The 16,963-nt window shown below is 44.7% G+C and overlaps 1 protein-coding gene across 2 annotated transcripts in view; it reads left to right on the top strand.

Annotated features, from left to right (window-relative positions):
* The first annotated feature begins 11,497 nt into the window (after positions 1–11,497).
* DPP7 (dipeptidyl peptidase 7) overlaps positions 11,498–16,963 on the top strand; it is a 34,396-nt gene continuing 28,930 nt past the window's right edge. For both annotated transcript variants that reach the window (XM_025203069.1, XM_025203068.1), the window contains exons 1-4: positions 11,498–11,656; positions 11,762–11,875; positions 15,591–15,730; positions 16,408–16,571. In XM_025203069.1, coding sequence (XP_025058854.1) covers positions 11,599–11,656; positions 11,762–11,875; positions 15,591–15,730; positions 16,408–16,571 — 476 coding nt within the window. In that variant the 5' untranslated portion in view covers positions 11,498–11,598. The remainder of the gene's footprint in view (positions 11,657–11,761; positions 11,876–15,590; positions 15,731–16,407; positions 16,572–16,963) is intronic.

Genomic DNA, 16,963 nt, shown 5'->3' with positions numbered 1-16,963 from the left:
TGCCTAGGGAGCCAAGAGCGCCCCTAGCTTTGCCCCCCCTGAGCCGCCCGCGACACTGGGGAGAAACGCATTGAATCATCCCTCCGCTTCTGGGAAAACACTCCAGGTCCCCAGAGCCCTCCAGCACCTCCTCCTGCAGCCACTGCCAGAGCAAGGCCCTTCTCCAATGCACCCCATCCACTCCTGCCAGAGCAATGCCGCCGTCCCTGCCCTGCCACAGCAATGCAGGGATGATTGTGACCCCAAAGCAATGCAACCATCCTGAAACAGTGCACCCACCCAGCACAATGTAGGGTCACTCTCCCTCCATCAGGAGACCAACCTGCCATCTTCCACCCCCTGCTTCTCTTTCCTGGCCAGTGGCAAAGAAATGATACCATCCATTACCCCTCCACTCGCTGTCTTCTCACTTTCCCTCTGCAGCTTGGTCTCAGACTTCATCTGCTCTGACACGGAAGTCATGAACTCCCTCCTACCTCTGTATGTCCCCTAAGGAAGGTGTTACAATTTGCTGAATATGAAAAAAAAGAAGCCATTCAGTTTGGTCTGCAGCTTGAAGACCTTTCTGTGGCCTTCACCACTCCCTGTGACCATTGCTAGTAAATTAGTGTCAGTAGGTATTCATATCTAAATGGGGAAGTGTGAGGCTTTTGGGAGAAAGCATTGACATCAGTGGTATGTCTTCAGTTCTCTATTTAATGAACCCCTTGCTAGACAGAGACAAATTTCCCTGTGATCATTCTAAGATCTTGTATCTGAATCTTCCATGCCTTGTGTTACTGCAGCAGAGCTTGTATGATGAGCCAGGTGATGTAAATTAAGAGCCCTGAGTCTAATCCAGGCTCTGTGACCTCAGGCCAGTTTCTTCACCTCTTTGTGGCTGTGGTTTTCCTCCCACAAGCGGTCAGCCTTGTCCTTCTTCGGTGGAACCTGTCTGATACAAGGACTCTCTTATGATGTGTCTGTGCACTATTAGCACAACGGAGTCCATAACTCAGTTGAGGCCTCAAGGCACTGCAATGATGCAAATAACAAGCTGTGGAGTTAGTCTTTTAATATTGGTGCTGTATTTAAGGACAGGAAGCCAAGCTGTTCCCTACAGTTAATATGAGATTACAGTGAGCTAAATTAGGGGGACAAGTTGGAGACCACCCCCTCCTACATTAAGTGATGACAGGCATTGACTTAGATGTAAATACCACAAAGAATATGTCTTGTGATCAAGGAAAGCTGTTTGAATATCCTAGACACTACCTGTACATATAGCCAAAGATATCCACTCCAGTGATCTATCCAAAGGTCACAGATCTCTATAGTTTGGAGCTTTGGAGAGGGTTGAAATCAAAGGCATGTCTTCAGTCCTCTGGTTCACTTTGGTTCCACCCTCATTCACATCTAGGCAAAATCACTGGTTGCTGTGTGCTTTGCTTTCTCTCTACTTTATAGCTCAGTTGGTTTCTTGGATGTGTGTGGAAAATGTATCAAGGCTGGAAAACATCACATGTTCTAACAGTGTCATTTATGTCCATGAAATGACTCTATGATGTGATGGATAAGCATGTAGGAGCTGCGCAGTGTTTTATGAGTCACTAAATCATCACCAATAGTAATGAGTCACTAAATCATCACCAACATTAAAATTCACTAAAGCAGTGGTTTTTAAACCGTGGGTTGTGGACCTCTGGGGGTCTGCAGACTATGCCTAAAATCACTGTGATCAAAACTATGTGAAAACCCACACTTACAATACCGCCATTCAAGATTTCCAAAGGGGTCCACACCTCTGTTCAAAATTGTTTACGGGTCCGGAAATGAAAGAAGGTTAAAAACCACTGCACTAAAGGCTACGGGGAAAGTTTGTTCTGGTGAGGTAGAAAGCAGCTCAATTTACAGCAAAGAAGATATAGAGTGCTTAGCTTGGAAAGTTTTCTAGCTGTTAAGAGTAGAGAAACACTGGAAGGAGCTGCCTAGAGATGCCGTGGAACTTCCTTCATGGAAAGTTTTAACAACAGATTAGACAGGCATCTACTGGGCATGGCTTAGGTCAGGGGTGCCCAATCTTTTTGGCAGGTATGCCACGAGTGGCACAGGCAGCCTCTATGGGTGGCACACGGCAGGTTAGGGGTGAGACAGGCAGCACACAACGCAAGGTACAGCAGGATGCAGAAAGCAGAGCAGCAGATTGGACAGGGAGCACAGAAAGAGCAACAGAGGAAGGGGATCGGAGTGGCACATGGGGAGGGTGCAGGGCTTATTTGTGACACACCTGCCAAAAAGTTTGGCCCCCACTGCTATACTTGGTCCTACCTCAGAGCAAAGAGCTGTACTAGATCATCTCCCAAAATCGTGCCCAGCCCTATGCTTTGATCCTTTAAGTTACAGAAACTTAATTAAGGGAAACAGCAAGAATGTATTGTCCACTGCCAGTTAATTCTGCCTGCATCTGAGAACACAGTCTTCTGGTTACATGTAGAAAGTAGATCTCAAAGCAGCCTCACCATACAGTCAAGTGACAATGAAGAGGTGATTTTAGTGTGGGTAGATATACCTCTTTAATTTAGCTAGCGCAGGTAACAATAGTAGCAAAAACAGTTTGCGGGCTGCCATACACCCACCCAGTTCATACAGAGGCTCCCTGGTAGGATTTATACTCTGGTTGCTAGCCTGTGCTAAAGCTGTTACATCCACATCTTCACTTCTATTGTTACCTCGAGTTAGATTAGAAGTTTATGCTTCAAAGAACAAAGGTGTCACAAACCTCAGCCCTACCCTATTTCTTTTCATGGCCTTCTATTTTCAGTGCAATAAACCCCCTCCAACTCATCCAATTCACCTTTTTGCTTTCATTTTCCACCTTGCAAATCACTCTTTGTGGGGCCCAAAAAGTGGCTGTATTTTATGTGGGAAAAAGAAAGAACTGGATTCCCAAGTGTGCAGGGTTTGTGCTATCATCAGTTAAACTGTGAACTCTTTTGGAAGCAGAAACTCTCTTCATACAATGCACTATGCTGAGCACATTGTGGGCACAAAACAAATAAGTTATATGATGACGCCTTACTTAGATGAAGTGTCTTGCCAGATGTTTACCTTGACTGCTATACAAGAAAGATTTGAAACATCTCTGGTATTGATTGTTTTATTTTTATACCCAGAAGAGAAGCCAGGATTAACAGGTGTTGCTGTTGCTCAGGTAAGTGTTACCTCTTGTGCTGAGGTTCTGATCCTGCAAAGCACGTGCTTACCTTGAAGCATGCAAGACTTTTCCCTCTGCCTATTTTAATGTTTAAATTCTATGCTTGATCTAGGACTCAGTACTGAAAGAGAATGTAGTGAACACAACTAGTAACATTGCTTTCAGAGGAACAGTATACCAAGCACAACCACTTACACTGATCCAAAAACCTGGGGCTAGAATGTCCTTAAACATGCAAAGAAAAATACTGAAAAATTCTGCACCCAAACACAGCTGCGTCACTCCAGTAAGCTGTAGGGCCTCAATTGGAGCTCTACAGTAAGATGTAGGGCCACAGGTGTAAGATTCAGTAAACTAGACTCCCTTATCCTTAGCACAGAGATGGTTAGCTGGGTTAGTAGAAATCAGGCAGAAGGCAGGGCAGTGTGGCACCTTAAAGACTAACTGGTTCAAAGAGGCATGAGTTTTCATATGCGACAATGTACTTTGTCAGATTCAGATGGATGGCAAAGATATCCAGAACTAAGACTGTGAGCGTTAATAGAGAAGAACAAAATGTCTAGAGGAGATACAACAACCCCTCTTAGTCTGTGGCATTAGTCAAAGTTTTAGATTACTAGAAAATGGGAAAACTTTTTCTTGGGGCAGATTATCTTGTCACTGTCTCCATCAAAGTCTCTTGACCATTCATCTCAAGCAACTAGCAATAACCCACTGTCAGAGACACACAACTGAGCTAGATAGAGGCCTGGTTTTATCCAGTCTTGAAATGTCTTTGATGCCCCTTGCTATAAATAGCTATAACGCTTCACAGTAAGAAGGGTCACCAAATTCAGTTCAAGTCTGTCCTAGCAAACCAGCCCGAGAGAGAGACATTGAGTTCATATGTAAAAAGATAGATATGATTTCTCCAGGATGAATAAAGATCTTTTTAGTATCCTTTAAGTGCCTCAGAGTTATCAGAGTGTAGCTCAAATTAATGAGATGAACCATGAGTGAACTAATAAGTGAGTCCAACTGAAAGGAGCAATCAAGAGACATAATCTTCCAGGTTGGATGAGAATTCTTTGTCTACAATTTCTCCTTTGCAATTCCTATGCGAGGTAAGAAGACAGGTGCAGGTTACACATTGCCCCATATGCATGACTTATAAGGCTTTTCCTTTAGAACTTGCAGTGGAGTTATCTTCTAATCAGTGATTGGCAGGACTACAGGATGAAGTCTCCAATGTATCTGCCAAATGTGCACATCATGAGCAACAGTTTCCCCTATCCTACCCTGGGGAACTCCATCTCCATGAACTTTTCAGCCCCTCCTGCTAAAAAGGGGGGATATTACAAGAGGTATTTGGGACTGTATTAGATTTGTACCAGAGGTGTAACAGAAGAGTACCAAGCCTTGGGAGTGACAGTGCATGGTGCAAAAGCAGTACTGGAGGTTTGCTGCTGTTGGGGGAGATGTCACCTTTTTTTGCTGCTGACATGTACATCAAGTGGACATTTCAGCACCAGTCTTGGTGGCAAGGAAATGAGATAAGGTCTCTCCCTGCAGCAGCAAACCACCAGCTGCTGCTCCTGCATCCCTTACCACTATTGCTGTTCTGCCCTTCCTACCACCAGAGCTGGAACCAAAGCTGCTACAGGGAAGGTGCAGGTGGGGGGGGTGGGGGGGGGGGGGGGGTGGAGCAGGCAGGGATGTAAGGCAGCCCCCTAGCTCCATTCCAGCACCCCTCCTTAGGCAGTGCCCATGGCTCCTGCCCCTCTCACTCAACCATCGTTATGGCTACAGAGTTGTACTGAGATTTACATGCTGTTGACTTTGTGTGCATCTGTAGGTGTCAGGAAAGATTTGAGGTTATTACTGACCATGGCTGGAGTTGGAAAGGTTAATAGTCTATTACCAGAGTAATGCAATCACACTGTCACATAACATGTTGTATAGCTGAATCTCTAATGAGCCACTGGGGTTTGACCAAGTAGTTAAACAGAGTATAGCACAGGCCAATTAATTCATATTACTAACATATAATGAATGGTCTTCTACCACAGTGACTCCTAGGCTTAATTTCCGTATGTAGGTGTCTAAAATTAATCTTCTCAGTCCCTATATAGAGGTGTCAAAATACTATTTTAGGTATCCAGGTTTGAAAACTGAGCTCAGTAACAGACTGGTTTCTGTATCTGTGCTAGTGTCTACTAATGGATGGCACAGAACGTACCTGCTGATATCTGCTATACATGGTATGCAATGCATGTATCTGCTCTGTATATTTCCAGAGGATGGGGCTGAAATCTTTATATTGTAGTCCTATAAGGATCAAAATACTCCACAGAGCAACACCCAAAGTAGATCTTAAATCTATCTCATGCGTTTGTGGAGAGTGTTTTATATTCTTACACATATCCATATAACCTATGTATGTAACCTACTTCATAAAATGAAGCGCACACCCCCTGTATATCTTTGCAACTTATTTCAGCCAAGTGGACAATTAGTCTAAACCTTTGCAAAAACCACAGCTTGTTCTCTAGAATTTCATCTTGATTATAATAGTATGAAAAAAAGTCTTCCTCATCTCTAAAGAATTCCAGACCTCAAATGCTGAGCTCTCTTGAAGTTATCTCTTTTAACTATTCTTCTTTCACATTATCCTCTCTCCCCCCACCCCCTCTTTTTTATTTAGGGTCTAAATGCCAAAACATACTTAATTTGGTGCAGAATGGAAGGATGATGTAGACACCATCAACAGTGGGGGGAATCAGAACTCTCTCTCCACTGCTTATGTATTAATGCAAGATGTTACAGCCCAGACTCTTCCTGGAATTAAGATGTTCCAAACATTGCCATCTCTCTTCCCTTTTAAAATCCTTTATTTGGCTCCCATATAATTGCATATACTTTCTTCCTTTACAAGACCCACAATAATATCATCGTCCCCTCATTTCCTCTCCAGTTCACTTATCTGCTTGCTTGCTGAGGTCTGAATCAGCCCCTTATTTTGCATGTGCCCAAAACAGCCCTGAAATGCTGGGAGCAGAAACCTTTAGCAGCCACACACCAGCAGCTGTGTAATCAGCCCCTGGCTTGCAATCAGCCAGCTGTCTCCCCTCTGGGTTTTGTATCAAGGTTTAAAAAGTGTTTCCTTACCTTGTTTTCACTCACGCCAAGATTATAATCTGACTTGGTAACATCCATGTGTTTTCTTGTCACTGAAATAATTAAATATCTTTAAGGTCAAAGAGTCTAACTGGAGATAAGCTGTCACTCAGAGCAGTGCTTCTGAAGTATTGGCTGTCCAGGTCTTTATCAAAGGAGCCCTCTAGCGGTTCTTTCTGTATTTTAGATTTTTCACATGCAGTTTTAAGTGCATCCTTTCACAGCATGTGATGAAGTGAGCTTCAGGCCACAAAAGTATGTGCTATATATATCTATCTACTTTGCTTAATCTATAAGGTGCAACTCTACCTTGCTTTCTTTCTATATTTCCAAGCAGCAGCAGCAGCACAATCCTCTTTGTCACCACTCTTCAGATAGCAACCTTTAACTACCTGCAGGGTGGTTCCAAAGAGGATGGAGCTGGACTGTTCTCAGTGGTGGCAGATGACAGAACAAGGAGCTATGGTCTCACGTTGCAAGAAGGGAAGTTTAGGTTGGATATTAGGAAAAACTTTCTCACTAGGAAGGTGGTGAATGACTGGAATGGGTTACCTTGAGAAGTGGTGGAATCTCCACCCTTGGAGGTTTTTAAGGCCTGGCTCAACAAAGCCCTGGCTGGGATGATCTAGCTGGGGGTGGTCCTGTTTGAGCAGGGGGTTGGATTAGATGACCTCCTAAGGTCCCCTTCTAACCCTAATTTTCTATGATTCTCTGATAATGCAAATCAGTTTGGCTTGAATCTTGTCAGTGGACCCTTAAAGACCCCTGTAGGACTTAGTGTCTAGTCATAAGGACTGGTGTGTCACTGTATCACACCACTGCAATGGCAAGTATGCTGAATTGTGAGGATTTAGTCCCCAGGTGTCAGTCTGAACAGAAACAGCTGTCATAGCCAGCATCACAAAATGCTTCATAGAATGGGTTCTTCATAAACTAAATCCACTGGGAACAAACATATTGAACCCAGACTGAAGACAGAGATGTCAGAGTGGAGATGAAGTGATGAGTTGTGGTTCCATCCTGGCTGAAGTGTTAGCTACTTTTATGTCCTTTCCTTCAACACGTCAATCCTGAGGAGAGATGCTTGCTTTCAGCCTTCAGATGAGTGACTTCCAGGTATCCCTGCTGTGCCTAGAGAGAGGAGTAACCCAAAGGTGAACTGAGAGACAGTCAAAGGAAGATTTTTCCAGGTAGATGATTTAGTCCTGGAAACTATGGAAAGGCTGCATAGGTCAGGGCCAGAACCCATCCCATAGGTCATTTGGTACAGTATAATGAAACTGCTTGGAAATATATTTGTTTTGCATCCTTGGAGCAATTTTTGTTTTCAAGTCAAAGGATTTAGTAATGCATAATGTGTGAAATAACACAGTTGCGCTTTCATTTGGTATGTTTTCAAGTCCTGGCAAAGCAACCTGCTGCTTCTTGTACAGCTAAATTCAATTACAAATTTAGTTTCTATAGCATAAATGACTTGCGCACAGTGACTTCTTTTATACTTGCTAAGCATGCACACCTATAACACTGCAATATATCATCATAATACAGAGGTTGTTTTGAATCAAAACTCCCATTCCAAACACACCTAGATGAGAGAGAAATTTCTATGTAAATGGGAAGTTTATGGCTTAGGCAGATCTCTACTTTCTACTTTCAATATCACCCTGTGTATTTTCCTAGCAAGACAGATAGCTGGAATCTACAACCGCTGCACTGTGCTAGCTGAGCAGAGGTAGATCTGCATAATAAACTGCTAAAGGTTTAGAGATGCAGCAGATCTCTCTAATTTCAAAATGTCAAGGCAGGCTTTTAATTATTGGATGCTGAGGCTTTGTTTGGAGAACATATTCCATTTATTTAACATTTGTCAATTCCCATAAGATTTGGGCAGACTTTTTTTTCCCCCAAGACTGTTTAGGGCTAGAAAAATCAGCATATAAATGGCCTGTTAATTAGGACTCCATGTGCCATCACTCCAATACTTTCAAATACAATTTGCTCCTGTCTACAAATCAAATAACTATTCTTTTTCTAGCCCAGCCTCACAAACTCCTGTGTACCTCAAAAAACTGAGCTGTGGAATTTATGTTGAGTGTGTGCATCGAATATCATTTAGCATTCACTGTTTCTGGCACTGGAAGTTGAAACTCTGCTAATGATTTTATTAATTATTTTGATTCACAGGCATGGATGATGGCCTGAAAGTCCTGGCTCACATTAAAATATGAAATAAAAGGATAGAAGGAGCTTAGATAAGGGGATCCCTAGGTTGTAAGAAGATGTTCTTGTGAGAAAATTGGAGGATTGTGGGCTTAACTGCATGACAGTCAGGTGGGTATGAAGCTGGATGCAGGGTAGGACCCAGAGAGCCTAATGAATGGATCTGTGTCGTCCTGGTGAGAAGTGGCCAGTGGTGTCCCACAGCGGTTGGTGCTTGGTCCAGTACTTTTCAACATCTTTATCAATGATTTGGATGTGGGGGTAAAGAGCTCACTGGCCAAGTTCACAACACCAAGTTATGGGGAAGTGTAGTCATGCTTAATGATAGGCTACAGATACAGGCAGATCTAGACAGGCTAGCAAGTTGGGCGAGTCAGAACCAGATGAAGCTCAACATTGTGAAATGTAAAGTCCTCCATCTGGGGACGAACAACCCCCTGCACACCTACAGCTTTGGTGACGCCAAACTGACCAGCACCACGAACAAAACGGACCTGGGGGTAATAACAGACTGCGATATGAACACGAGCCAGCACCGTGATGCTGTAGCCATCAGGGCAAACAATACCCTGGCATTCATCAATCAATGTATCTCCAGCAAAACCAAGGAAGTGATTCTCCCGCTCTAGTCGGCATTGGTGAGACGGCAGCTGGAGAACTGTGTCCAGATCTAGGCGCTGCACTTTAACAAGGACATGGTACAACATGAGAGAGTCCAGAGAAGGGCCACCCATATGATCGGAGACTTGCACAGCAAGCCATACAAGGAAAGGCTGAGGGATCTGGGACTCTTCAGCCTGAAAAAGAGAAGGCAGACAGGGGACTTGGTAACAGCTTACCGCTACATCAGGGGAGTACATCAAGGGCTCAATGAACATCTGTTCACCAGTGTACCCTTGAGGAAAACCAGGAGTAATGGCCACAAACTCCTGGAAGACCATTTCATGTTCAACATTAGGAAAAACTTCTTCGCAGTCAGGGTGTCCAGACTGTGGAATAACTGATTGCAGCAGAGGTGGTGCAATTGCCTACCCTGGAAATCTTTAAGAGGAAACTGGATCTTGCTGGGGTCACCTGGCGCCAGCTGTCTTTCCTGCCTGGTGCCGGGAGGCTGGACCCGATGATCTTCTGAGGTCCCTTCCAGCCATACAATCTATGAATCTATAAGATGCAATTCCCAGTGCTTGCAAACAGAGGCTGGCAAATTATCTTGAAATGTCCATTCCTAAAACTGAAGAGATCCTTTTGGAATCCAGATCGGTGGATCCAGGGTATCTATCATTGTCTGCCTGATTCTGCAGCACTAAGAGCCATTGGGGCTCCTTTACAAGCCTGCTGTTGCCTCTATCCTGTCCTTTTTGCTCAAATTACAGACAAATAAGTGCATGTAGTCCCATAAGAACTTTTTTCACAATATCCTTTATGGCCATGACCATCCTTTAAAACTGGACTAGAAGCCTGTATAATAATCAGCAATTCTACCTTCAAATGAGAGAGCTCAGACAGACTCTTCTGATGGGGTCTCTTGCTTCACAAGCTGGCAGACTGGAAGTGCCCTGGAAATAATTCATTTGACTCTAACAGAGGAAAATCATCCCCACCCCCCTGAAAAAAAAAGCAGGTTTGAAGAGTTTTTCTTCAAACTTTGTAATATTGGCTTGTAGTCACAAAATGACACTACTACAGTCTTAAGAGTTCTGTTTGACTGTTTAGGCATTTAGAGCTTAGAGAGGAAATACTGTGATTTTCCAGTTGTGATGCAGTTCTCTTGTGAAGCTCAGCACATTGCTGGCAAATTTTATCCACTGCCTTCACCTCTCTCTCTGACTGAATTATTATATATAATATTATATATAACTCTACAATCAAGGACAGACTCACACAAACATTATGTGGTGTCAAAATACTAAAAGCCATAACGAAAACACCATCACATTAGGGCAGTGCAGCTATATGTGACCGGGGAGAGCTGGAATTGGGCCCAATTAGGTCAAATGGATTTTTCAGTGGGTGGGGTGGGGGGAGAGGCGGGGAGCAAAAAAAGCAGGGAGGCGAAGAGGGTCATTTCTAAATGTGTTCACAGTGCTGCCGCTTGGTACAATTCAGAAAACCGGGTGTTTCCTATTTCTTTCTCTGTGGGTCACTACAGTGCCCGTCGCTATAGTAGCTAAGTGCCGTCTATCCATCTTTCTCTTCTGGAGATGGGCTGCTTTGCTTGCATGTGCATCCCTGAAAGGAGTCGTGTCATTATGCGGATGGGAAGGAACGGGGATCATGGACCATATCTTGCTTCTCTGATCTCCTGCTCCTGGCAGGGTCTGAGCCCAGGTGGTCGCGGCCGATGGGAACCGTGTCATCCTCACGCCAAGCATGCTGGGTGCTGCCGTCAATGCCCGGCATGCAGGGGGGCATGTCCACCAGGCCCCCACCCCAGAGCAGCATTACAGCCTAGCCCTTGCTCCCTGTTCGGGCTGGGCACCACAGGCCAGATCCCCTGCCCCGCTCGGCGTCCTGGGCTGGTCGCTGCCACACCTGGCCAGCCCTGCGGAGAGGACCCACCCGCCAGGCCCAGATGTTGCTTCAGGGGCTGCCCCTCCTCCCAGCCTGTGTGCGCCTCCTGGGCTGCCAGTGCTGGGGGAACAGCCTGCTAGGTCTTAAATATGAAATGATCCTATTGGAAGCTCAAAATGATCATATTTACTGAAAAACTATCTGAAAAAATGCAAATAAGCCTTCTTATTTATGTTATATCGCTCCCTGTCGCAGGCCAGTGAGCGAGAACTGGGTCACGGTTGAAACAGTTCTTTATTTTGAAACAAACTGTGGTTCCCGCTGGGGAAGCCCCGCCCCGCTCCTCCCCGGGGGCGGGGCCACGCCTCGCTACACAACATGGCGGCGCCTCGGTAGCAATGGCGCTCTGCCCACGTGACCGGGGCCGCGTCACATGATCCAGGGGAGGGGTCATGTGATTCCCCCTGAGCCGGCAGGTTTCGGGGCGCGCGCGGGGCTCCCGCCGGGGCGCTGTTGCCATGGGAACGCGGCCCGCCTGCCTGCCCGCGCTGCTGCTGCTGCTCCTGCCCGCGCCGGGTAGGGGAGGGGAAACGGGGGTGCCCCTGTGAGTGCCCCCCGCCGGGCTTAATTCGAATTAAGCTGTCTGCAAACCGGTTCCCTAACGCACCTTGCCTCCTCCAGCCCACAGCGCCCGCGACCCCGGCTTTCAGGAGCGGTACTTCGAGCAGGTCTTGGATCACTTCAGCTTCCAGACCTACCGCAACAGGACCTTCTTCCAGCGATACCTTGCCGCAGGTAGGGCTTTCGCCCGCGGGCCCTAGGCAGGTGCAGAGCCTGCGCGCGAGGCCCCTTGGGAGCCTGGCAATGTTTTTGCGGCAATACCGCTGTCACGGGGTCATCTCCGTGGCACGTCGCAGCTATGGCGCGGTTGACTGGTCCGCCGCGTGATAAATGTCAGCCGACCGCACGTGCGGAAGAAGGGGCGCCTGGCACTGGGCAGCCGCTCCATAAATGGCACCCGGCGTGCAAAGGAGTTTCAGATGATAAACAGAAGCAACTGTCCAGCAAAAAAAACAAAAACCAAGCAGCTCTATAGTTAGTGCTTGACAATGTGCAGCACCTTGGAGCTGGTTAGTGCTCGACAGTGTGCAGCACCTCACTAGTTACATTAGTGCTTGACCATGTGCAGGACCTGCGTAGCTGGTTTGTGTCCTACTTTCATTTGAATGCGTGGCAGGGCCCGGCATGAATTGGCGCCCAGATTTCCGCCTGGCTGAGAGAGCGCGGCAGCAGCTGCGCTTCTGTGTTGGTTCTCCTGTTGCTGTCGCAGGGTAAGTCCATCATAGAGACCAAATTTGGAACGGAAAAAGCGCCCTTGCTTGTTCCCCGAGTCTGAGTTTCAAACGTCTCGAGGGATGGGGCTTCTATTCCGGCTTCACCTGCCCTGCATGGGTCTTCTGCAGCCTCAGATGCAGGGCGCTCAAGCTTTTGGCCCCGTGAGCCATGTGAGTGGGGCAAGGCTGGTGCACAGGATGGATCGGGGCCTGATATTGCCTCCGCGCCAGGATCAGTGCCACTGTGCCCCTGCCACCCAGTTTCCAGGCTCATGGGAAGCTCCACAGGCTGGATGATGTGGTACCCAGGGCCAGATTGGGACTGATGGGTTGGGGATTGAGCATCCATGGTCTAATGTCACACTGTTATGTTTTTCTGCGTTTTAAAAGCAACTTTCAAGCCCTTATCCTCCTGCATTAATATAATTCCTCTCAATGCGTCCACACATCAAATACTTAAAAACAGGATAAGCCCTTCCCATTTCTGATTCAAAAATCAAGCCATATGGGTTTAGCTTTTCTAATCTGTCCTCACAAATCAGGTCTTGCCCCTTAATCATGTACACTGCTCTTCTCCAGGTTTCATCCCAGTTGATCTTCCTGGTAATGAGGTGCTCAGAGCTAAATCCCTGGTGATGGCAGAACTGAAGAGGGGGAGCAAAAATGACCACCGAGATAAGACTCACCATGGGGCTTTTGTTGCTGTGTTGTTATTTATATCCAACTTCTACATCAGCCCTTACTGGTATAGCTTGATGCTTTAAATACAGCAGAGAAAACAAATGGCTGCTCAAATATTAAACGATATAGACGTGTCCTGGAAGGTTAGCCAATTCAGAGTCTGGAAAGCTGAGGGGTATAAGTTCCAAAAGTAGTCAAGTAGGGGTTTTTTTGGTTTATTTTTAACCAAAAGTTCTTTTACTAAACACAAAGAGCTAAAGTGAGTCCTATATAAACCAGGGGAAAGTCTGTTGGAGTGAATGGAGTTGCACCATATTCTAGTCCAGCATGTACAAGCTTTGTTCACTTCCAGGCGACATGAATAGCCGAGATGGGGTAAACTAAGTAACTTTTTTGTGTACAGTGCTTTAAAGTCTTAAATGTTTTGGACTGCACTGGACTGCACGTAGAAAAAAAACAGTGAAAAGTCAACAAATGTGTCGTTTGTTATGTCCTGAAAAACTAGATAGCAAGTCATCTCTTGTGTTGCAATACATCCTTCTGAACCAGATGTTTTTCAAGCATTGAGTTAATAAATAGAGATACTGTAATAACTGTACCAAACACTGTTTTGAATTTTAATTCAGAATGGGTTTTTCAATGGGAAAAAATTCTGTTAAACAATGGAAAGAACAAAGAGCTTTTGGGAAATAGTTGGGGAAAAAGGGTAGAGACCCTGATTTTAGGCAGGGAGGAAGAGATGAAGTTGAGTTCAAGCCACCAATAGCCTCAGTTGATTATCTTATTTTCTTAGGGGCTGAAGGAAAAAACATCCTTAGCTTCTGCTTTTTCTTCTCCTCTCTCCCTTGGAAGTGACTGCAGCAGCAGCCACCAACACCCCACACATTCATTCAGTTATGTATGAGTATATTACATGTGCACACAAGTTTTATATATATAATTTATGCCAGGGAATGGAAAGCTGACTTTAACTGTGTTCCACCACTTTTTGGATTCTAGTGCCATGTCTGGCCAAGCTCTAAAGTAGAGATCAATAATCATTGTAAGGTAAATGGAATCGGCATTGTGGTTTTGTTGCTTTGCAAATTATTTGTCTTGCTGGTAAGAGTGACTCATTTTAGCAAAATGTCTGTGGGAGTGCTGAGGGTTCTTTTGTTTCCCTTTCTTCTATCCTGCATGGGTCTTGTCCAATTTATCAATCAGGATTTGGAAGAAAGTTGCTTGCCGGGAGCTGCCTTTACTTTAGTCTCTCTCACAACTAAATCAGCTCATTTTCTCCATGATGAGATTAGTTGAAAGTTGTTCAAAGATTGAACTTAAAAATAAGTTTAAAAAGAAGAACAACTCCTATCTAGTCTCATAACCAATTTTTGTGGCTCTTCAAAGAACCTTTAATCATACTGGTAATCTTACTAGTGTGTTATGTTTCATTATGGTTCCTCTTGGCAGTACTTTCCTTTTCTGATCTTTCTCTGTTGATTGCTACCCTGCCTAGCCTTCTCTCAAATATGTCATGCAAAGAGAAGATTCCCCTTTGCAAATAAATCTAACTCCCATTCCCCAAGTTAGTTATTTTGTAACTGTCTCTAATGTATTTAATTGTTTTGGCAAGTTTAAGGATCTACTGGGATGGAAAGTTTTAGTCATGTTTAAGTTAATTAGTAAAAATCTAGTGTTGTACATTAGAGCTGGTATTCCTGTTGGCGAACATGTTCTAATGCTAACCAATTGCCAACTGAAAGTTGAAGTCTAGACACGTCCTAACAATTTGACAGAAAGCAGGAAAGAGGGGGACAATCAACATATGGCCCCTTTCCATATTATTCTTCCATAAACATCAATGAAATCAACAGGCCCTAAAGATGCTCAGCAATACATGTGCAGCTCTTGGCACCATACAACTTCTTACCCTGCTACACTAAACCTGCTTTCAATTGTAGGTAAATATAGACATTTGATCTGCTACGGTCTTCATAATACCAGGCTCAATTTTGTATCACAGTAGGAAGGAAGGATCAGACAAATACATGAAGGCATCAAGCAGCTTTTCTCTGCTTCTCCCTACTCACCCATGGTAGGGCAGTAAAGATGTGCTTAGAAATGATTAGGGTTCCTATGGGCTGAAATGTACTTTGTAAATGCACTTTTATTTTTATTGGGGGAAACAACTTCCAAATGCCCTGCAGTATTCTGCAATTCTGGGAATTTTGAGGTATAACTGGGAAACAGTAGTCCATATGCTACCCTCAGTAGAGCGCATTTATCACAATTAATTACTTAGAACAGGGGAGACAATCCCTAAATCTAGACTATCTGTGTTCCTCAGTATTGTGTCCCCCCGCGTAAACCGCCTTTCAGTGCCCCATCCAGCTCTCTCATATAGTCTTTGCTTCTACAGAATTCCTGATCAGCTTCACTGAGAGCAGAACCTTTAGATCCTTTAATTGTTGCATTTTTGTTTGCTTTAACATGTTCCTAATTACAACCTCAAACAGAGAAATTCTGGAACAAGGAAGTTGGCCCGATGTTCTTTTATACTGGGAATGAGGGAGACATCTGGGAATTTGCTCAGAATTCTGGGTTCATCCTTGAGCTGGCAGAACAGCAGCATGCACTGGTGATCTTTGCAGAGCATGTAAGTAGTTTATTAAACTTTATTAATAACAGGTTTCCTCCCTATGAGGCATTATCAGCTTTAGCCTCCAGTAATCCCAGAACAAATAGAGGAAAAATCTCACACCCTGAAGTTAATGTGCAGCTGCTCTAGAGTCTAGATATTGTAGTAGATCTTCCCTGTAGAACTACATAATTATTTATTATGCCCATCCACAGCACTGTAAGAATAATAATTTATTCACTATAACCTTGGCTGCATTTTCTTGTGCTGTAGCAAGCATTTTTCCCCAGTTCTGAGTATGCAGTAAGTTCAGAGCAGAAGAATGATTGTTCAAGGTTCATATTATTGTGCATTAACCTGCCATGTGCAGAGAGAAATTCTATTCTGGTTCGCCACCTTAATAAGTCCTCTGTAGCCTGCAAGTAGCCTTCTGCCTATAGAAGGGGGGAGGGTAGGATGTACATTGCCTATTCAGTCCCTGGGTGTTTCAGTTGTTGGCTTCCCTGCTAAGATGGTCAACAAGGGGTCCAATAAGAACATGCCCTGTGACTACTCATCTGTTAAGGACCAAAACTGCTTTCACAATTGATGTAGGCCATCAGACAGTTCCTCCCAGCCCATTCAGGTTTGAATGTGGTGGCGGTGTTTGAGGTTGCATAGTCAGCATTATCTAATCTTTGTACCTCTTGCCTCAGAGATATTATGGGAAGTCTCTTCCATTTGGGATCTCATCAACAATTCAGAAGAATATTGGCCTGCTCACTGTGGAACAAGCCTTGGCTGACTATGCGGTGCTTATTACAGAGCTGAAACATCAGTACAATGCCAGGGACTGCCCAGTCATTGTTTTCGGAGGCAGGTAAACGCTCTTTAAAAATCGCTGTCTTAAATTTTGTTTCCTAGCCGTATACCACACAGACTTTCCATGATTTCTTGGGCTGTCTCCAATGTTAGCCTTTTTTCTGCTGAAACAAGATGGGTACTTGCAGAAGGTGCATGACTTAAATACTGCACCTGCCCTCTCTTTCTTTACCAATATGGCTACCTGGTATTTGCTCTTTATTTAAAATGCCTGCTGCTTGTGCAAGCCGTGACAGCTTAACATAGAAGCCTTTGGTCCCATGCAAACAAACAAGGATATGCATTCTAAACCATGCTGAGCAGTCTGTTCCAGCTCTCTTCCCTACCAAGGGAAATTAAGATAAGGAGATCAGAAGTTCCCTTAAAAAAAAAAAAAAAAAAATTATATAT

The sequence above is a fragment of the Alligator sinensis genome, unplaced genomic scaffold (assembly GCF_000455745.1).
Source record: "Alligator sinensis unplaced genomic scaffold, ASM45574v1 scaffold235_1, whole genome shotgun sequence".
Lineage (NCBI taxonomy): Eukaryota > Metazoa > Chordata > Crocodylia > Alligatoridae > Alligator > Alligator sinensis.
This window is presented reverse-complemented; position numbering and strand designations above follow the sequence as displayed.